Source organism: Cimex lectularius, unplaced genomic scaffold (assembly GCF_000648675.2).
Source record: "Cimex lectularius strain Harlan isolate CLEC.00 unplaced genomic scaffold, Clec_2.1 scaffold34, whole genome shotgun sequence".
Taxonomy (NCBI): Eukaryota; Metazoa; Arthropoda; class Insecta; order Hemiptera; family Cimicidae; genus Cimex; species Cimex lectularius.
The window spans coordinates 2,483,748-2,506,283 of NW_019392635.1; the positions used below are offsets into that span (position 1 = coordinate 2,483,748).

Sequence of the window (22,536 nt, forward strand, 5' to 3'; positions counted from 1 at the left end):
GCCCTCTGACACCAAAAATGCAATAAAAAGCACGATTAAAAAAATGACCAGTGGGCCCGGATGGGAGAGGAGCTCTTAGAAGCACTGTTGATAGGTGGCCCTCGGAGAGCCTGACTCATAGAAGAAGTCCTCACCCGATTAATAATAGGCCAGGTTCTACTTCCTTTTAGGCCAAAGCCCACGTATGTGTCCAGCATACAGAAAAACGTTACTCGATGTGTCCCACCTAATTGAAGGTGCAATTCCTTGGCTCTATATATAGAGCATGCAGGAATGTCACCAGAATTGTGCTTAAGCAGGGCAGCAAGTATTTGGGTCCCTTGTAATGATTCTTATAGGAAACACGATTGTTTTATTATTATGGTACTGATAGTTTTGTGCCTTAACATGCTGACAGTGAATGTATTTATTGGCATGAATGTGCAGTGTAAGAGGGCTGATGGTGGAATAATGAATACTTTATCCTCAATTAGGGTAGTTATATAGTAGATGTAAAGGGTGATGGAGGAATATCTAGTACTCGAATACTCTGAGTGAATGGTATGCAAATAGGAAAGAATGTATTTAAGTGTGGTTAACTGTAGTGGGTTTGGATTTAGGGACTAAATTAGGCATTGGGGTCTGAAATGAACTAGCTGTTGATAGCCCCAGGAGCTCAAACTTAGCAGATAGATAAGAACAAGGGTGATTCTCAAGGCCGGTAACTCATTGTTTCATTGTTTACAAATTAGAAAAACGAATTGCCTACAGGCTCAACTGTGTACAATTGCGTTTGTATGTACATGCATGTGCAAATTTGAGCTTATATAAATCAGTAATCACGTATAAATTTATATGGTTATTAAGGAAAAAAAGAAGAAATAAAATATTGACCTAGTAGAAGATAATAAAATCTTTTATTGTCGAGTTTTGAGTGAATTAATCACAATTATCAATGTTATTCTATAGCTATAAAAGTTTTAATTAATCTATTAAATTATTGTTATGAAAATGGTTTCTGAATGTCTGAGGGATATTTTACATATATTGCTTAATATAAATCATAATTAAATATTGAAAAATGTATAATAGTTTTGGGCTTATAAACCAAAATTTAGAGGAATGTATAGCTTTATTTTTCTTATTTAGAGTATTGTATTACTAACAGGGTTTTATGAAATAATACAATTTTAATACAGCCGAAATAAAATGGCGCTCACTAGGCCTGGATAAGTAACGTCAGCCACAGTTGACATAAGTAAAGAGTAAGACAAAAGGAAAAAAATAAATATAGCAATACACTGAGAAAGGAAAGAAAATTTATTTTAAAATAGGAATGTTAAAAAACATGAATAGAAGTATTGTTGGAAATGTAACAGAGAGTTAAATTATAGAAAGATTTAAAAAAAAAATTAATCTACCTGTCTATCAATCCATCTTTATATTTATCTGTTTATCAATCAATCTTCCAATTCATCTGGCTCTCAATCAACCTTTCTATTTATCTGTCTATTATTCGATATTTCTATTTATCTGTCTATCAATCAATTTTATTATTTATCTGTCTGACAATAAATATTTATATTTATTTATTTCTCAATCTATCTATATATTTCTGTATATTAATCCATCTTTGTATTTATCTGTCTATCAATCAATTTTATTATTTTTCTGTTATAAATAAATCTTTCTATTTATCAATCTATCCTTATATTTATCTCTCTATAAATCAATCTTTCTGTATATCTGTCTATCAATTTATCTTTATATTTATCTATCAATAAATTTTACTATTTATCTGCCTGTCAATAAATATTTCTATTTATCTATCTCTCAATCCATCTTTATATTTCTGTATATTAATCCATTTATCTGTCTATCAATCAATTTTATTATTTTTCTATTATGAATAAATCTTTCTATTTATCAATCTACCTTATAGATATCTTTCTATAAATCAATCTTTCTATATATCTGTCTATCAATTTATCTTTACATTCATCTATCCATCAATCAATTTTTCTATTTATCTGTCTATCATTCTGTTTTTCTGTCGATCAATCATCCTTTCTTTTTATCCGTTTATCAATCTATCTTTACATTTCTCTTTCTACTAATCAAACGTTCTATTTATCTGTCTATACTGTCTATACATCAATCTTTCAAATTAAACTGTCCATTAATGTTGATAATTAAACATTGGAAAACGTTGGGCTTTTTAAAACCGAAATTTGGCGGGAAGCATAGCTTTCTACATAACGTTTGCTTTGTCTAGATGTGTCATCCGATTTTTAAAAAAATTGGATATAAAAAAAAGAACGTGAAGATTGTTTATTCCTTTTCATTTTTCCTTAATGTAAAAAGATTTCGATATAAAAATTAATATTTCACTTTGGCTGTGCACGGAATCGTTCATGACCTGGAAGAAAATGATTTCTTATACGTTCTACAGTAAAATAGTCGCATACAAAAATATTAATTAATCGTTAAAGTAATTTAGAAAAAACAATAAATAAATAGATTATATTATAAAAGAGTTGAAAAAATGTACCTTTAATATAAAGTAAGCTATGGTATCCGGTCTCTCCCCTCTTTACTGGAAAGGCTGAGTACCAGCAAGACCCCTCTTCTTCTTTCCATTTCTAATTCCACCATCAGAGTGGTAAGACGCTGTGCTTCCTCTCTAACCCATCTAAGGTAAATTTGTATTTTATTTATCCTTCACTTTTAAAACTTCAACTATATTCTTGTAGCTTTATCGTAGTTATAACGTATCTATCAAATTATTATTTAACCTTGGGCATTTTATACTAGTTTGAGCCAAATGAGGTCCACGTGGCGAGATCAGATTGGTTAAGTTTTTTTGGTTGGTTTTCGTCCATAAGTAATTCTAATAATTATTCTTTATGTTTAAAAGCTAGTAATATCATTTTTTGTTAGTATTAAACTAAGAAATAGTTTTTTTTTTTTAATTTTCGTTTATAGTTAAAAACCGTTAAATCAACAGGAAGGAACTAAAAGTATTGGAATATTTGAATAAATATTTATCGTTTGTCTTCCCGATCCAACGTTTTACGTTTTGGGCCACGTGTTCCGCCGGAAGTTGTTTTATTTTAGGTTTTAAACCGTTGATTACTTTAAAAAAATTAATAAAGCATATTGCTATATATTTAATCTACATATTTTACGTTAGTTACAGAAAAATTAAGTTATTCATTAATGGATACACAATCGCATATAAAAAAGATAGCGTCAGTTGAGTGTACAAACTTAACCTAAATGTTTTATTCTACTGCTACGACCACGGATCTTAGTCGTAAAATAAAAATCAATACATCAATCGTGCATCAATCCATCTTTTAATGGGTTCGTTCAGTTTTAGGTTAAAACATCGTGAGGATGGTTAAAACTATTCCAAAACTTGTAAATGTTTTACTGTAGCCACGTGCAAGCATCCTTTTATTGGCAGGGAAGTTTTTTATTTTTTGAAACGGTTTAGTTTTAATTTGTTAACAATTGACTAATGGATTAGTAGTTCAAATTAAACGTAGCCTCAGAATGATTGACAAACCTAACCCAGAACCACGCCTAGTGTTTTATAGTTGACACGTGCAAGTCATTTTGAGTTTTTATAATTTTTCCTTATAATTCCTACAAGGGTTAAAAAATAGGAGTAGTCTATTAATGGATTAGTCTTGTTTAAAAAAAATATCACTGTATAGGGCGAGTTTCAAAATTGCCCAATGTTTTACCGTTGCCACGTGCAAGCAATCTTTTATTGGCAGGAAAGTTTATTTTTTAAAACGGTTTAGTTTTAGTTTATTAACAATTGACAAATGGATTAGTAGTTTAAATTAAACACGGCCTCGGGATCATTGACAAACCTAACCCAAAAACCACGCCGTGTTTTATACACGTGCAAGTCATTTTGAGTTTTTATACTTTTTTCTTATAATTCCTACAAGGGTTAAAAAAATGGGAGGGAGTTATCTATTAATGGATTAGTCTTTTCAATAATATCACTGCATAAGGCTAGTTTCAAAATTGCCCAATGTTTTACTGTTAACATGTGTGCAAGCATCCTATTTTGGCAAAACTGTTTTGAAAACCTTTGCTCTTTAATGTATTACTAGTTTAAATTAAAGATGGCCTCAGGATAGTTAACTAAACCCTAAGCCATGCCCGATGTTTCACTTTTGCCATGTGCAAGCCTTCTTTTATTGAAAGATTAAAGTTAAATCCTTTTTGTTGTTATTGTTGTTAACAATATTGTTTTTTTTTTTGTTTTTTTGGCCGGCTAGCTGCCTGGGCTATTGCCGGCACCTTGCATTTCTTCCACCTCACGTTTTAAAAATTTATTTATTTATTTTTTTTAACTTAGCTTTTCTGTAGGAAGTCTGGCGATCTTTCTAATTGTGTTCTGGGATGTTATTTCTATATTTTTAGCTCTCCCACACGTGGTGAAAAGGTTCTGAAAACTATCTCATTCACTAACATTCAATCCTAGCCTCGCCTATATACGGGTTTCAGAGTACTCGATATTCCTCGGAAGACCCGCCCTTGTTCACGCTAATAAATACATCCATACGTTATGTACAATTAAAATTACAATTAATCTAAAATATAAACCTAGGTTGGTGGGTTTATGGGGTACTTGATATTCCACCATAGACCCACCCTTGCATACACTACTATTGCACTAATAAATATATTCACTCAAACAGTAACTGATCATTCTAAACTTACAAATAAAAAAATGTGGAACCACTGGTGCTTTTAATATTACAACAGTGCCTCCGCCCATTCACTCTAAAAGATATAGCCTAATACTAACGTAAAACGGTGGGTCTGTGGAGTACTCGATATTCCTGCACAACCCTCCAATACACTTACTTTCGCACCAATAAATACATTCATTCTACCCAAAACACACAGATATCTATCCTAGTTTGGTGGGTCTGTGGGGTACTCGATTTCCGACCACTACCCACCCATACACTCACCATTAAATACACTCACTTCAAGAAGGGAAAAGGAAACCATGTGGAGAAGCATTAGAGGCGACCATATGCATTTATTTGCTTCAGATATTCGATTACTTTCTTGCTGTTGTCATTGCTGTGTTGTAAAACTTTCAAATTCGAGGAAAGTTTGTTGTACTTTGTTGTTGTTATTAACAATTATTGTTAATTGTTGTTGGTTGACAGTCCTTTAACTCTTCAATGTGGTACCGAAATTTGAGACCATCACCGTCGCATTCTACTCGATAAGTTTTAATTAATAGGAAATAATGTCTCTAGTACATTTTTTGTAGGGATTTAAACCGTGACTTCATACCTGGAGCCAACGGTGAGCGGCAAAAGTCTCAAATTCAATTCATTCATTCAAACCAGCACCTCAACATGCTTTGTCTGATAGTGATTCATCTGTCAAGTGATGAATTATTTAGAATTTTCGTATACTAAATCATTTCAAAAACTATTTTAACTTCTTCTTTATTAGGACCTTTTTCTCTTTAGATGAGAACAATTTATTTTTTCTCTAATATTTACAGTTTTTATTATCCATGTTTTAACTTTTGACAAAATTAATTTAAAAAGAAACAAAAAAATTATTAAGACAAAAAAGAATTTGTACCAATTAGTACCACCAGACCGCAACTTACGATTTCTGAATAATCATTAATAATAAAATTATATATTTACATTTTTCACTCGTTTGAATTGTTTAAACTTAAAAAAGAATATATCCAAAATAAAACTGTTTAAAAAAAGAAATGAAACTATTTACAATAAAAAAAAGAAAGATAAATATAAACATTTTGGAATGTGCAGAACTCAGCTTATCACTGCACCTCTTGCAAGTTTACGTCTAGACGCCTTGGCTGTGGTGATTCTGGAAAAATGATTCTTGCACATTGTAGGAAAATAAATATGTAAATTATGATTTAAAAAACGAAAGACAGATGTAGTTGATGAATTTAAAAAAAAATTACCTGGTTCATCCGGGTTTCCTTCTAGTACGTGAAAGTGGAGGTAAAATTTAATTAGTCATGTATATATTACCCTAATACCTGCAGTAGGTGATTCTCGAGACACACCGGCAATCTGTTGTGTAACTGTCGAGAGTGTCGTTGGACTTTGAGAAGTGATAGGCCCAAGTCTGTAATGTGCACACCTGTCAGTGATTTGTGCCTATGTAAATCCTCAATCAATTAACTTATTTAATATCTTCATTAATTTTTATAATGAGTGTAAATGATTGTTTGTGATTAATATGTAAGATAGATAATTCATTAATATGTACCAATAAAGATGTGATTTTTGTTTAGTTTTATTTTTAAAATATTTATTATATTTATTTCCAAAAAATGTACAAAGGATAATCATTAAATATAGAATACTGTTGAGTCCAAAGAAAAAAAGGTTATTATTATTTTGTGTGGTGTTGTGTCTGTTAGATATCGTGAGGTTGGTCTGGTGTGACGTAGGTTTTAGCAAAGCATTTCCTTCATTGTGAGTTATTATTATTACAATCATCATTACTTTCTCTCTGAAAATACATTGATTTGATATAATTTATATACTTGAAATACTAGATATATTGCAATGAATACTAGAATTGAAAACTTCTTTTGAATTCTGTGGAAAATATGGATGAAGGGGCGAACCAATAAATAAAAAGCTTTTGTAACTGGAGTGGGGGACTCGGAGAATAGGAAAAAAGAACCAACTCCCCCCAGGGATTGAGTCTTAGGAATTGATTCACTTTAAAAATAAAATAAAATCTTCCCATTGCTACTACAGGGGCATTATATGACTACTATCTGAAATGAGTTTTAGAGAGAGGGGTTCGACTCCAATGTGGAATCACATGCAATTGAAGTTGTTAAGGATAAATCGTAGTAAAATGGGGTTGGGGTAGTTCAGAACTTTTAGCTTAACAGACATTCTAATTTAAAATTTTATTTATAAAAATTAAGCTCAAAAGCCAGGTGTAGTTGAGGGATTCTAAGCCTCAAACTTGATTAAATGCAAAAAGGTAAACACAATTTCCATGATGATACGATACCGCCCCAGTCAGAAAATGTTGGTGAATGGTGTTAATTCTGATTAAGCTGAAATATCTTGATTTCTGATTTAAAAATTCTGTTGATCATAAGTTGGTAATTTTATTAATTTTTTAGAAAGAAAAGACAGCCAGCTGAAAAATGTGGGATCGACAACTGTTCCTCAGTAGGCGTTACATCAGCATTTTGCAGGTGTGTATTGTAATTGTTAAAGATCCTGTTATCTTATTAAAAGTATGTAGAGATTAGTGACCGTTAATCGATAGTTATTCAGATATCGTGAGATGCGGTCGGGTGTGATGTAGGTTTCAGAAAAACATTTTCTTTATCGTGCCAACGTTTCGATCTTTATTGAGATCATCTTCAGGGCTCAATAAAGATTAAACGTTGGCACGATAAAGAAAATGTTTTTCTGAAACCTACATCACACACCCGACCGCATGCCACGATACCTGAATAACTTATTAAAAGGTTGAGTACATTTCCATGATGATATGCTACCGCCCCAGTCAGAATAGATTTTGATGAATGGTGTTAACAGATCCTGATATATTTATTTATTTCTGATTTAAATTTTGTTATTCCCAAATTTATAATTTATCTTTTTTTTTTTTAGAAAAAAAGGCGGCTACCATCTGAGGAGCAAATTTTTAAAAGAAGGCCAATGTGATGCACTCCATCAGCTTATTCTCGGTGTGTATTTTTTTAATTTTTTATTAATTTAATGTCTTGTGAATAAAAATATGTATTATATTTTAACAAAAATAAGATTATATTTGATATTGATATAAGTATTGCACATGCTTTACATAAAGTTCAAATAAAATTTCTGTGATGATAAGTTACCGCCCCAGTCAGAATAGATTTTGATGAATGGTGTTAACCAATTCTGATATAATTAGGAATCTATTTCTGATTTAAAATTTGTTACTCCCAAATTTATAATTTGTCCTTAATTTTTTTTAGGAAAAAAAGATTACCATGTGAGCAGCAAATTTCTCAAANAATTAGGAATCTATTTCTGATTTAAAATTTGTTACTCCCAAATTTATAATTTGTCCTTAATTTTTTTTAGGAAAAAAAGATTACCATGTGAGCAGCAAATTTCTCAAAGTAGGCCAAATTTGATGTGCTACATCAGCTTAATCTTGGTATGTATATTTTTTATCCATTTAATGTCTCATGAATAAAAATATATTTATTTTATATTAAAAAAAAGATTCTATTTGATATTGATTATAAGTATTGCACACGCTTTACATAATGTTCAAATAAAATTTCTGTGATGATACGTTACCGCCCCAGTCAGAATAGATTTTGATGAATGGTATTAACCAATTCTGATATAATTAGGAATCTTATGTCTGATTTAAAATTTGTTACTCCCAAATTTATAATTTATATTTTCTTTTAGAGAAAAAGGCTACCCCATCTGAGGGGCAAATTTTGAAAAGAAGGCCATATGATGCATTCCATCAGCTTATTCCCGGTGTGTATTTTTTTTTTTTTTTTTTTTTGTAATTAATTTAATTTGTCAACATGAAAAATAAGATTCTGTTTGGTATTGATTATAAGTATTGCACAGGCTTTATATAGAGTTCAAATAAAATTTCTGTGATGATACGTTACCGCCCCAGTCAGAATAGATTTTGATGAGTGGTGTTAACCAATTCTGATATAATTAAGAATAAATTTCTGAATTAAAATTACTGTTACTCCCAAAATTATTTGTCCTTATTTTTTAAATTTTATTTTTTAGGAAAAAAAGACGTACCATGTGAGCAGCAAATTTCTCAATGTAGGCCAAATTTGATGTGCTACATCAACTTTTTCCCGGTGTGTTTTTTTTATTTTTTTTTTTTATTTTTTATTGCTAATTTGTCTCATCATTAAAAATATATAAATTTTGACAAAAATAAGATACTATTTGTTATTGCTATATGTGTTGTACATGCTTTACATAGAGTTCAAATAAAATTTCTGTGATGATAAGTTACCGCCCCAGTCAGAATAGATTTTGATGAATGGTGTTGGCCAATTCTGATACAATTAGGAATCTATTTCTGATTTAAAATTTGTTACTCCCAGAATTATAATTTGTCCTTATTTTTTTAGGAAAAAGAAAACCATCTGAGTAGCAAATTTCTCAAAGTAGGCCAAATTTGATGCGCTACATCAGCTTATTCTCGGTGTGTATTTTTCTATATTTTTTATTGTTAATTTAATTTGTCTCATCATTAAAAATATACAAATTTTGACAAAAATAAGATACTATTTGTTACTGCTGTACATATTGTACAAGCTTTACATAGAAATGTGTGGTGATTAGTGACCGTTAGTCGATAATTATTCAGAAATCGTGATAAAAATAAGATTATATTTGATATCGATACAAGCATTGCACACGCTTTACTGTAGAGTTCAAATAAAATTTCTGTGATGATACGTTACCGCCCCAGTCAGAATAAATTTTGATGAAGGTGTTAACCAATTCTGATATAATTAGGAATCTATTTCTGATATAAAATTTGTTACTCCCAAATTTATAATTTGTCCTTATTATTTTTTTTTAGGAAAAAAAAGATTACCATGTGAGCAGCAAATTTCTCAATGTAGCCCAAATTTGGCGCTACATCGACTTATTCCCGGTGTGTATTTTTTTATTTTTTATTAATTTAATATGTCTTATGAATAAAAATATATAAATATATATTTTTTTAAACAAAAATAAGATTATATTTGATATTGATACAAGTATGCACACGCTTTACTGTAGAGTTCAAATAAAATTTCTGTGATGATACGTTACCGCCCCAGTCAGAATAAATTTTGATGAAGGTGTTAACTAATTCTGATATAATTAGGAATCTATTTCTGATTTAAAATTTGTTACTCCCAAATTTATAATTTATCCTTATTATTTTTTTTAGGAAAAAAAAGATTACCATGTGAGCAGCAAATTTCTCAATGTAGCCCAAATTTGAAGGCGCTAATTAGCTTATTCTCGGTATGTATATTTTTTATTCCTTTTAATATGTAATGAAATTTTATATATTTAATATATATATTTTAACAAAAATAAGCTTGTGATGATACGTTACCGCCCCAGTCAGAATATATTTTGGTGAATGGTGTCAACTCTGATATAAACTGAAAATTTCTTAATTCTATTCAACATTGTTCTCAAATTGGTAATTTTTTGTTTGTATTTTGATTTTTAAAGGATTTATTCTCATACCACTTGAATGGATGTTGGTGATGAAACTTTTTCAAAGCAAACCACAATACTCTGCTATACAGTAATCTTTTCCAGATGTGTATTAATATAGTTATTCATATAAATACACAATACAATAACATAAACCAGAACAGGCTCAAAAAAAGACTAGAATCAATTTTTTCCTCTTTTCTTGCTGATTGCAAAAGTCAAGCTATTATTTTGCATACATTCCATGAAATTTTAATACAAATTAATAATAATAATAATGGGGGTACGAATGAGTACTATGCGTCTCTAATAGCCTCTGATACTCAACTCCGACTTTCCACCTTCACGAAACTTACATTGGTGTACCCTGTTGATCAAACAGACGGAAAGAGGGGTATGGAGTAATAGGAGCTGGACCTGGCACTTCCTAATAAACCCCAAACCTTACCGATCTTCCTACCCCGATCCAGTCCCAATCTAAGGTGTTATGCGACCCGTGCTGATGGATGGATGGTACAGGGGTGACTGTACCTGTAACGGAGCCTCAAGAGTACCAGGTGACCCTCTTGAGTAATCAACCTTACACCGGAGAGAGGGCTCCTCCGGTGCGGACCTTTAGACCCCTCATACTCATAGGAATTGCATGGATAGACCAAAAGAAAATAAAACACTGTGGGAACCTGCACAGGAAGACCCAAAAAAACAATTGATGAAAATTGAAGATGGCTCCAGGTCCTCTTCAACTCCCATAAACCAAAAATTGGAGAACACTCTTCTCGTGTCACCTTTTGATGTGGGGGATTTTCAGGAAGGTATGAATACCAAACCAGAAGATGAAACCACTCGAATGGGGGAGACTGAGAAGATTGATAAACAACGCCTCAAACCCAAAAAACTCTCAGGGGCCCAGAAGCGTAAAAGGGCAATCGAACGAGCCAAACAAAAAGGGGAGCCAGTTCTGAAAAAAATCAGGAAACAAAACCCCCCTTATGTTAACTTCCAGACTTTGGCACAAGGCCTGACCACTAAAAGTGTTAACCCCCCAAAAACCAGGCCAATGCCAACCAAAAGTGGTAAAAGGGACAGGTCACTGGATAGTGTCACATCAAGTGGAAGTGCTCCTTGGGCATGTTCCAAAAAAAGCAAAGTCGAGGGAAGCAATGTGGAACAAACCTTTCCCCCCAATATAGTTGGTGGGGAGGGCAATGAGACATATCAGCAAGCCCTCAAAGCGCTAAAAATGGCCGTGGTGTTGGAAGAATACCCAGATAAGGAGCTAACAGCTGATCAGGGCAGAGCCGTTCAACGGGCCATCCTGGCTGAGGTTTGGAGATGCAAAAACTCCAAAGGGCCTCAATTCAGGAATGGCTACGTTGAAAAAGGGGCTGTCCTGATAACTTGCGAAAAACAAAGTGCCAAGGAATGGCTCATGGCAACGGTACCTACCATTCACCCGTGGGAAGGGGCAAACCTCAGGGTAGGCCCCTACAGAGAAATCATAAAACCCAATAGGGTGGCTATGTGGGTGCCAGATCCTGACCTCCTGGGCACTACAGACACTGGCACTATTCTCGGTCTGATGAAATCCCAGAACCCAGGTATTAATACCAAGCAATGGAGGGTAGTCAGCCAAAGAGTAGAAGGAAAAGGTCTAATACTTGTGGTAGACATAGATAATGCATCCTTTGGTGCTCTAAGTAAAGCCAACTTAAAACTTTACCTTGGCTTTGCAATGATAACCCTAAAGGTCATTAAAAAAGCAGTAGACTGATGCTCTGAGGGTGCTTCAAGCAAACCTCTAGCACAGTTAAGCTGCAACACTTGGGCTTTGTCGTGTGGGTAAGGAGAATAGCATCGAGGTAACCCTTATCCAGGAACCCTGGCCAGTAAACGGTAGGACTAGCTGGGCTGGGAGATAAGGGAAGAAAATTATATATGACCACATGTACAAAATGTAAGAACGCAGTTGAATTAAAAATGACTGCCTTGTCCTGTAATTACTTATTTACAAGCTTTGTTTTCCAGATACCAAACAATAATTAAACTAAACTACCTGAAGGGGAGGACTCACGATGGACCTACATGACTTATGATTCATTAAGCCCTCTACCGTCAAAGGGAAACCTGTTATAATACTGAAGGCAAAAGAAGCTACAACTAATAATTGAAACTCACACAATGAGGTATGTAACAACACAAACAGTAACAAAAGAGTGAATAGCTTTTAGAATTAATACTAAAGGTTTTGAACTGGCATTTATAACTTATAGAAGACATGTAGTTATTGATATCAGTACCATATGAAATATCAGTTTTGTTTATTTTGTTTCTTAATACTCTACTGACCATAGAGGTCAGTATCAAGGCAAATCTTGGGGACTAAAATCTAAACTGACCCTTCTGGTTATACACGGTGGTAATAAGCCTGAAAATAACTTATGGATCACTAATTTGATGAACCAAAACTCAACAGAAACTAGCTACCCAAACACTAGGCAGCATACAAAGATTAACAAAATCTGTCTCACGGGGCAAACAGGACTCCCATAAGTGCATTAGAACAATTCTTAAGCTAAACCTACCTCCACATTCATAAAAAAGAACCTCAACCTCAAGAAAAGTTCATTTAAGCTTCAAAAACAATACAGGATGGGAATTAAACAATTCATCCGTAATTAATCATGTTGCATGCTTGTTATGTTCCCATGATGATAACGTTACCGCCCCAGTCAGAATATGTTTTGTTGAATGGTGTTAACTGATGTACACTAAATTATCTGATTCCTGATTTAAATGTTTTCTTGAATTGATAATAATAAAAAAAATTCTTTTTAAGGAAAGGAACCGCCACCTCAACTATTTTGGAGAGGAGAAATATGAAATATGGCTTGAAAACTTGGCGGTAAGACTCTTGATAGTTATTTGTCTAAAATGTTTATTAACTATTCTTTATGATGATACAAAAAGTTCGATAAATCTATGAGATGATTTGAATAAAATGACTTGCCCTCACTGAATTTTTTTACATCTAAAATTGACAAAATAATTTATACAATGTATAATATTTTTTATTCATTTTATGTGCAGGTGTTTTCTACATCTTAATGAACAATGGAAGATGCTTTGGAAAAACTGTTTCTGATTTTACAAATAATCAAATAAATGGGAATAGATTGAGTAAGTTAAAAAAAAATTTAATCATTTCAAATGTCCAAAATTAGCTATGATTATAAAATAGTCTCGTTCGTATGAAATCATTTTCATTTGAAAATGATTATATATGATTATAGTACATCTTGTATGAGCTACATAATAAATCAAAAATGAAATGTAGACAGCATTTATTAATTTTTTATGTGCAAAATTATTCAAATATTTTTTATTATTTCAGGCAGAACAAGTATGAAAATGTGGTGTTTTCACAATCATTTGAATGGATTGAAAGAAAGGTATTGAGATGTTTTTTTAAGTACTTCTTACGTTAAGTGATGATCAATTTGATTGTTCCAGATGATCTTATGTGATTATAATTACATTCCCATTACTGATTTTTTTTTCTAACACCTTAAAGTTTTCTTATTTTAATTTTTTTGTTTACTTTATCTCTTTTTTTTGTTTCAGGACCTATACATTATTACATTCTTTATAATACTACACAGGAGGAATGATGATAATCAAACTAGACTAGAATCAATGATAACTGATTTTACAAATAATCAAATAAATGGGAATAGATTGAGTAAGTTGAAAAAAAAAAGATTTAATCATTTCAAATGTCAAAATTAGCTATGATTATAAAATAGTCTCGTTCGTATGAAATCATTTTCATTTGAAAATGATTATATATGATTATAGTACATCTTGTATGAGCTACATAATAAATCAAAAGTGAAATGTAGGCAGCATTTATTAATTTTTTATGTGCAAAATTATTCAAATATTTTTTACTATTTCAGGCAGAACAAGTATGAAAATGTGGTGTTTTCACAATCATTGAATGGATTGAAAGAAAGGTATTAAGATGTTTTTTAAGTACTTCTTACGTTAAGTGATGATCAATTTGATTGTTCCAGATGATCTTATGATGTGATTACAATCACATTCCCATTACTGATTTTTTTTTCTAACACCTTAAAATTTTCTTATTTTAGTTTTTTGTTTACTTTATCTCTTTTTTTGTTTCAGGACCTATACATTATTACATTCTTTATAATAATACACAGGAGGATATCTCCCCTAAGTGAGTTTTTCATAATTAATTAATTACCAAAAGATTTTAATGATGATAATCAAACTAGACTAGAGTCAATGATAAAACAATGATTAATATTACAGTATCTGATATTTTATAATACATCTTGGTTTTAGTCATTAAAAGTTCCAACATATAATAGTTTGTTTTGTTTTAAGGAATAAAAGCTGTAATAAGAATTTATGCGCATCTTATGCTCCTTGGGGAAAAAGTAAGTCACTTTATGTTTATTTATATGATTTTATTATTTTTGCTTATTCTGCATGATGATATTATATATGGAATATTTGAATTCTTGTGTGAATTAATACTTGCCCTCTCTGATTTATAATCATAAATGTGAATATAAAAACTTATGAAAAATATTTAGTGGTTATTAAAAATTTGTTTCAGGTACAATAAACGACCGATTTCTTGGACGGTGTAGTTAAATTGACATGGGCCTAAAGAGATAATTAACTCTTGATTTTAAACACAGCCGAATTACAGTAGGTTATCAATTTTTTTTTTTAAATTTATTTATGCGCTTTTAATATAGTTTTCATTGTAATTTTAAGTAATCTTTAGTAGAGGCCAGATTGATAAGCAATAAAAATCCTCAAATATTCCATATAATATGCACTAATAAAATATCAAGTATGCAAATATATGCACTAAAAATATTAAATTTCACAGCATGAATGTTCAGAAATCTAGACTTGTTCATTTTTATGGTTCGGTCTAGTACAGTGGTCGGCAAACCATGGCTCTTTGACTTCTTGGCTGCGGCTCTTTCATTAAATCTTTAGTGCAGACACAAAGCGAAAAGTATGACAGGTGCAAGAAATGGGATTGTCGCTATTCTTAAAAAAAAAAAAAAATCACGGGATACTTATTTACCATTGTATTATTCATCAGGAAGCACCATGTGCGCAGACATTACCTGAAGAAATTTGCTCAGCAGGTTCAAAGACTTTAAAACAACAAAGCCTGTTAAAAAAAACAACCTTTGAATGCCACGGTAACAGAAATTATTTTTTTGCCCTTTAATATTGATATTGGCAGCTTTGAAATGCAGTTGCTGGATTTAAAAAACAAAGAATTTCGGAACTCAAAAATTCGAGCGTCTTTAAAACGATTTACAGCTATTGGAGAAAAATAAATGTGAATTAAGTTTACAGCACAGTCTGCTTTGAAAGATCTGGCGAGGGAAGATATGTTGATTTTTAACACCTGGATGATTATGATCAAGAAACTAGTTTGCTGTTCTTTCTTTATTTGGGTTTACATATTTATGCAAACAAACATTTTCAAGCATGAACTTTATCAAGAGTAGATTAAGAAATTGACTTATCGATGAGAACTTGGAATCGTGCCTAAAATTAAAAACAACATACAAAGCTGACTTACCCCTACTTTGCAAGTTAAACTAAGACATTAAGCAAAGATAAGCTCGAGAGTGTACTTATAATTCTAATTATTTCGATAAAAATGTCTTCTAAAGCAAAGCTTAAGTTTAAAAAATGGTTCTTTGAATAAACTTCAATTTTGTATTTTTGAATATATTTGGCTCTTTTGGACGACGAGTTTGCCGACCATTGGTCTAGTATATATACATTTTGAAAGAAAATGTACAGAAAAGAATTGTCACAAAAAAATCTTTATTGGATATAAAATTGATAACATTTAGTGTTTCTGTAAAAAAAAAAAAAAAAAAAAAAAAAAAACCTGGGTGATGGGAGCATACTTGTAGAAACTTAAAATAATAGGATAGTCGATTCCCTATTATAACAACTTTTTTGTTTTTATTTAGAATTCATCAATTTTCCCCAATTACTGTAGTTATTATAAATTTCTAATTATTTTTTTAAGAAACCAAAAATTTTCAATATTCTTCCAGTATTCAATTTGGTATTTAAGTATTCAGATACTAAAAGGCAATTTTCCCTCCCATACCCAATGTGTTAATATTTTTAAATGATGAAAAACCTTTTATGATAAAAATTATAATGATTATACATTATGATCAAGCCAAAAGGATTCTGATGTAACTAAATTTAAATTTTTTGTTTGTTTAGTTTTCTTTCATTAGTTGATTTAATTTTACGTTTGCTTTTCTTAGGTCTTTGTTTCAAAATTTGATTGGTGAGGGAATAAGGCGTTATTCCTGATATAAACACTGTAAGTAATGTTTAATTTATCATTTACTTATTTTTAGTGGTAAGGTAATTTTGAACATTGATGATAAAGGCATATTTTTCAACTTTTTTCCCCTTAAGTATTTGTGATATTTTTTTCACCACACAAATGATGAATAATTGTTGTTTTGATTAATTAATTGATATAATAACAAATTAAGCCAAAAGGATTCTGATAACCATTAGAATAAATAGTGTGTTCAAACATTTGACAGTTTAATTTTACCTTTTTTCTTTTTCTTTTTTTCAGCTCTGTCCATAAATGTAATGAATACGGGAAACCACAGATCAAGGCATGGTACGTTTTTTAAATAAATTTAATTAAGTATAGTTATTCAGATATCGTGAGATGCGGTCGGGTGTGATGTAGGTTTCAGAAAAACATTTTCTTTATCGTGCCAACGTTTCGATCTTTTATTGAGATCATCTTCAGGGCCTGGGATTTACAAACAATGTTTACATTTAACAAATACATTTAGGATGTGGATAAGTGAATTTATACAATGCAAAATATGTTTTATATTCAAACAAAGTATTTCTACTCACTCAAAGTGTTTGTCTTCTGTGTAATTGTGCCATCCTTGTGTGTCGTGTTGAGAGTGCCAGTGAGATTTTGCTGTTTCATGTTTATATATGTTTGGTTTTGAGGAGGTGGGGAAGGAAGTCGGTATATAAAAGACAATTTTGTGCAAGGCGTTTGAGTGAGTAGAAATACTTTGTTTGAATATAAAACATATTTTGCATTGTATAAATTCACTTATCCACATCCTAAATGTATTTGTTAAATGTAAACATTGTTTGTAAATCCCAGGCCCTGAAGATGATCTCAATAAAAGATCGAAACGTTGGCACGATAAAGAAAATGTTTTTCTGAAACCTACATCACACCCGACCGCATCTCACGATATCTGAATAACTATCGATTAACGGTCACTAATCTCTACACATTAATTAAGTATATTAAAATGATGATAGCACCATGCACCACTCAGAGTAATTTTGGTGATATAAGGACCTTGCTGACAAATAATTCCATATACAGATGTGTAACGTTCTTTATCTGTTCTTAACTTTGTACTTTCCTTTTACAGATGTATCATTTTAGCCCATTCCTCTACAACACCGTGGGAACAAATATACAATAGGTAAGAAAACATATTTGTAAATTTTTTTTTGTAGGATTAATTAGGAAATATTTCTTTCAGTATCCAGTTAAGTTTATAAAATGTGTTCTGTGATGATTTAATACAGTTATCCCTGACATAATAAATATTTGCTGATAACTAACTATTTGCTCTGAAAAACATTTTAGATAATTTTTTTTAATCATCTGTGATCAAATTATTGATTAATTCTGACAAATAATTCCATATATCTGTATGTGTAACGTTCTTTATGTGTTTAACTTTGTACTTTCCTTTTACAGACGAATCATTTTAGTGCATTCCTCTACACAAACCGTGGGAACAAATAAACAATAGGTAAGAAAACATTTTTTGTAAAAAAAATTTTTTTTTGTAGGTTTAATTAAGAAATATTACTTATTCAGTTAAGTTTATAAAATGTTTTCTGTGATGATTTAATACAGTTATCCCTGACATAATAAATATTTGCTGATAACTATTTGCTCTGAAAAACATTTTAGATAGTTTTTTTAATATTCTCTTATGATCAAATTATTGATGATTTACTAATAAGTTTTCTTTTTTTTAGGTTTGGCAGTTTCTTTCAGTCCAAAGATTTCATCGTTTTGTCGTCGTTAGTATTTATTTTCTTGTGTAAACCATTGTATTATTGTTCCAATTTTATTTTAACACTTGTGAAATTTAAACTACAGATAAATAAAAGCATTCTAAAATATGTGCTCGAATTATTTTTTCCTTAACAAAATCCTCTTTATTGTTCAATTAATTTTTGTCTTAAGTCTTTCTTTTGGTTGTTCTGGCGCTATAAGCCTTTTTTTTAAAGCTAATTGCAGGCTTAAATGTGCGAAGAAATTTTAGCTTAGTTTTCACTATTAATCTTGGCCGTATTCGCAATTTATAAATATAGCAAATCGTGCTTGTCTGGTTGACTTTGGGTTTTTAAGGGTTTTTCGCCTACTTGGGGTTGCTACTTGGCTAGATAATTGGGAAGAATCCTTTTACAGAACCACCACGTTTGCAGCCTCCTAAAACATTTTAAGAATTAGGTGAGAAAGTTCAATTGATATAAATATATATTATATTTGTGGTCTGTTGACCATATTACTTCTTACAATTAATTAAGGCTTTTTGGTTGAAATGGAAAAGTTAGTGCCATGAGCGGAATCAAAAATGGCGAAAAGGGAAAATTCGAAAGGTAGGTCGAGATGGGGAGCTGGTGCCCCGAGTAGGTCGAAGTCATGATAGCTCAAGTGGTTAGACATAACAGCATATTAAGCTGAAGGTTGTGGGTTTGTACCCGCTCATGGCACTTTTTCAATTCAATCAAAACCTTACATAAAAAGATTGATTTAGATATTTTTGTAACAATAAAATTTTGATTAATCAATACCAAGACTTGCAGGTAGAAAACAATTATATAAGAATAATGAGAAAAAATTGTTATAGGTACTTATTAAATTAATTAAATATCAATTTATAGGAAAGTTAAATAGAGAATTAATTAAGGTTTTTAGTTGAGATGAAAAAAAGTTAATGGCACGAGAGGGATTCGAACCCACGACTTTCGGCTAGATACGCCGCTGCTCTACCACCTGAGCTATCGTGACCTCGATCCACTCTGACATCAACTCCCCATCTCAACCCCACCTTATGAGTTTTCCCTCCTTTTGCCATTTTTCAAATGGCGTGTAATCGGTTTGGATTCTCGACGACAATTGAAATGGCGACGGAGAGCTTTAGTGAAGTATACTTCATTTCAATTCATTAAATTCACTATTTTCGTGGTCCGCTTGACCAATTAATTGTAAACTGTAAAGTATTAATTGGTCAAGCGGACCACGAAAATAGTGAATTTAATAAATAGAGAATGTTAATTTAAGGCCCTTTCTCAGAGAAATACAGAATAAATTTTTTATCTTATGGCCTAATGAAATTATTCATGAACAGAGGTCCTGCCTTTGTAATAATGAATTTCTTATAATGTGGCAAGTAATTTATAAATAATCCTGTTAATAAAGCAAGAAATGTAAAGGATGAATTTTGTATTGAAAAACCAGGAATTTGATTTGAGAGAAAACAGCTCATTTTTTAAAGTTTTCAGGAGTTTAAAAACTTATTTATTTACAAGGTTAGCAAATATGAACATCCACACTGACGCCAAAAATATTTGGTCACAACCAAATTAATAGGCTTACCACCACAGATAAATCTTGCATTTTTTTAAAGTCAAATTTCAAGAACTGGAATCGAGAATCTTGCAGGTAATTAACCTTTATTACAACGTGTTTTCAAGATTGAAAATAAATTCAGCGTACTATACAAAATGTTATTTTGTAAAATTTTATCAACCCTAAGCAAAGAATTCCCGATTCCTCCTACTGAACATTGAAGTCTAATCGAGACATCACACCTATAAATTGAAAGAAGGAATTATAAATATCATAATTAATAATAAATAACTTTCTTTTTATTATTTCTTGAAAACATTTACATAGTTAACAGAGGGGGGTGGGAAAGCCTCACAGTTTGTAAAACCAGCGTACGTTTTAGCTATACTACTTTATAATATACTATAAATGGTAAAAACAATATCAACTTTCTTTTCTAACATTTATCACAGAACTTTTTGCAATAAATAAATAAATTTTGTCAACAAGGAAAATAAGTTTCTGTATTCACAATATGTACGCTCATCAAAACTATAAACAATAAAATAGCATAAAACTGAAAGTTGAATTAAAAATATGAAGAATAAAATTAAAAAAAAAAAAAAAATGAGAGACTATAATACAATACCTACAATTCTTTTTTAAAGTTAATGTGTTTTGTTTTGACTGGCGTCGTGACAAATCAAGGCAGATGCCACAAATTGCATTGTACATAAACATTACACCTAATTTACTATTATACTATCGTAAGCCATCTTTGGACATATTGTTAGGTTCAGACAATGATTTTTTACAGTTATTTGCATCTGATGCTGCTATAGGATGGGCCAAATTAGCTGATTGTTTACTGCCTGAAGTAGGCCCCACCGTCGTGCTGTGGGGTGATAAAGGACTGGGCGGATCCTTGCACTCGTCTTCGCTCCCTTTCTTTAACGCCCTGTAGATCGACTCATCCATTTCAATCGCCTCTTCCTTATCGATAAGTTCGATCAACTCATCGACCTGCTTCTTATTCAACTTCACCTTCTCATTTCCCACTAATTCCAACATCTGAAATGAACAAAATTTTCAGTACGAATGTAAAATTGATATTAAAATTTTAAATATACCTTGAGAAGAACATCTACTCGGACGATACCGTCTCTATCAGCATCCATTTTACTCAATACCTCCGTCAATCTTTCAAGACTAGACACCTGTACTCCTTGTATTTTTCTAATTGTTGCTATAAGGTCGTCAATCCGCAAAGACTCTTCTCTAAAAAGGTGATGTTAAATTCAGATCCAATAATCAGTTTTATAACTTCAAATTAAAATATACAATGTTAATAAAGTACGGCCTCAAAAACCATCGCAGTGTGTATGAATAATCCAAATCACAGGAATATTTACCAAAAAACATTATGCTTTTCTCACCAGTTTTTAGAGGCTAAAACGTGTTCCCTTGTCTATCTACATCCTCGGTCCCTACATGAACCCCCAGCCTGATTTATATATTCATTACGCATCAATTTCAATTTATATTTTACAATGAAAGAATGTAAATAAATGTAACGAGAAAAAATGTAGTATTTAAGAGTATATTTATTTGATTCAAAAAATCTTCATTACGCAATGGAAAACATAATAACCTAAAAGCAAAACAAATACTGACTACTGATTTATTTAGCTCAACTCTGCATAAATACAGAGTTGAAATTACTAAAACTGAGGACACTTGGCAGACAAGAGGTGAAAAAATCAGACAATAGAGCAGGGTAAAGAAAGGATTGGGAATGGCAGAGACAAAAGCTAGATGAAAGTACGATGTAGATGTAGATATAATGTTTCAGGGTATGGTATACTGCGCCCTTTAAGAGCTATTGTATCCCCTGTGCTCTGCCTAAAGCACATCGGTGAGTCCTATTTCATCAAGAAACTTGATTTATAGGCCCGGTTTCAGTGGTTGTAGGTCTTCCCAAAACACTTCCTCCTGCGGGCTAATGTAGCTCCGCAGTTTGTTAGTAAGTGTGTTGGTGTCTCTTCTGCTTCCTTGCAGATTTTACATGTGCCATCTTGGATTATTCCAATTTTCTTTAGATATCCATTTAATCTACAGTGTCCTGTCAGGAATCCTGTTAGGATTCACAGTCTATTCCTGCTTCCTTTGACACATTCTGTGATTTCTTTCTTGCCAAAATTGGTTAGAAGATTCTTGGATTGTCTATGTGCAATAAGTGAATTCCAAAGTTCGCTTATTTTCTTTTTGCCCTTCTGTCTGAGATATTCGTTAATAGTGTGGATTCCTATGCCACAGAAGGGTTTGGGTCCTGTCAGCGGTGTGGCAGCCCCTTTCCTTGCAAGGGTGTACGCTTTCTCGTTGCCTTCTACTCCCATGTGTCCTGGGACCCAACAGAGGCTGACTTTATTCCGCGTACCTAATATGTTTAGTTTGGTTTTGCAGTTCAGCACCATCCTTGAACTAATGGTATTTGAGCTTAGTGCTTTGATGGCTGCTTGGCTATCTGACATGATAGCTATATTCTTGTTTTTGTATCCT

The 22,536-nt window shown here is 31.7% G+C and overlaps 2 protein-coding genes and 1 non-coding gene across 5 annotated transcripts; 2 read left to right on the forward strand and 1 right to left on the reverse strand.

The window, feature by feature from the left end:
• Window positions 1-10,382: 10,382 nt before the first annotated feature.
• On the forward strand, window positions 10,383-18,545 carry LOC106661718. Of its 2 annotated transcripts, XM_024225895.1 has the most exons (15): window positions 10,383-12,210; window positions 12,282-12,439; window positions 13,093-13,158; window positions 13,344-13,433; window positions 13,648-13,705; window positions 13,878-13,995; window positions 14,213-14,269; window positions 14,442-14,496; window positions 14,667-14,719; window positions 14,902-14,996; window positions 16,610-16,668; window positions 16,936-16,983; window positions 17,777-17,830; window positions 18,112-18,166; window positions 18,399-18,545. In XM_024225895.1, the coding sequence occupies exon 1, from the start codon at window positions 10,900-10,902 to the stop codon at window positions 12,025-12,027; it is 1,128 nt and encodes a 375-aa protein (XP_024081663.1). In that variant the 5' UTR covers window positions 10,383-10,899; the 3' UTR covers window positions 12,028-12,210; window positions 12,282-12,439; window positions 13,093-13,158; window positions 13,344-13,433; window positions 13,648-13,705; window positions 13,878-13,995; window positions 14,213-14,269; window positions 14,442-14,496; window positions 14,667-14,719; window positions 14,902-14,996; window positions 16,610-16,668; window positions 16,936-16,983; window positions 17,777-17,830; window positions 18,112-18,166; window positions 18,399-18,545. The 2 variants fall into 2 exon arrangements, with proteins under 2 accessions (XP_024081663.1, XP_024081667.1); XM_024225899.1 differs by lacking the exon at window positions 14,902-14,996.
• LOC112126582 lies at window positions 18,248-18,325 on the forward strand. Its single transcript, XR_002910091.1, has one exon. It is a non-coding gene; the product is annotated as a small nucleolar RNA R38 (small nucleolar RNA).
• A 73-nt stretch (window positions 18,546-18,618) lies between the features above and the next one.
• On the reverse strand, window positions 18,619-21,288 carry LOC112126580 (mitochondrial proton/calcium exchanger protein-like). 2 transcript variants are annotated; one of them, XM_024225909.1, is made up of 3 exons: window positions 21,108-21,288; window positions 20,793-21,048; window positions 18,619-18,855 (listed from the first exon to the last, which is right to left on the reverse strand). In XM_024225909.1, coding segments are annotated over exons 1-3 (306 nt in total). In that variant the 5' UTR covers window positions 21,156-21,288; the 3' UTR covers window positions 18,619-18,853. The 2 variants fall into 2 exon arrangements, with proteins under 2 accessions (XP_024081677.1, XP_024081675.1); XM_024225907.1 differs by lacking the exon at window positions 18,619-18,855 and having other exon boundaries at window positions 20,276-21,048.
• Between the last annotated feature and the right edge of the window lie 1,248 nt (window positions 21,289-22,536).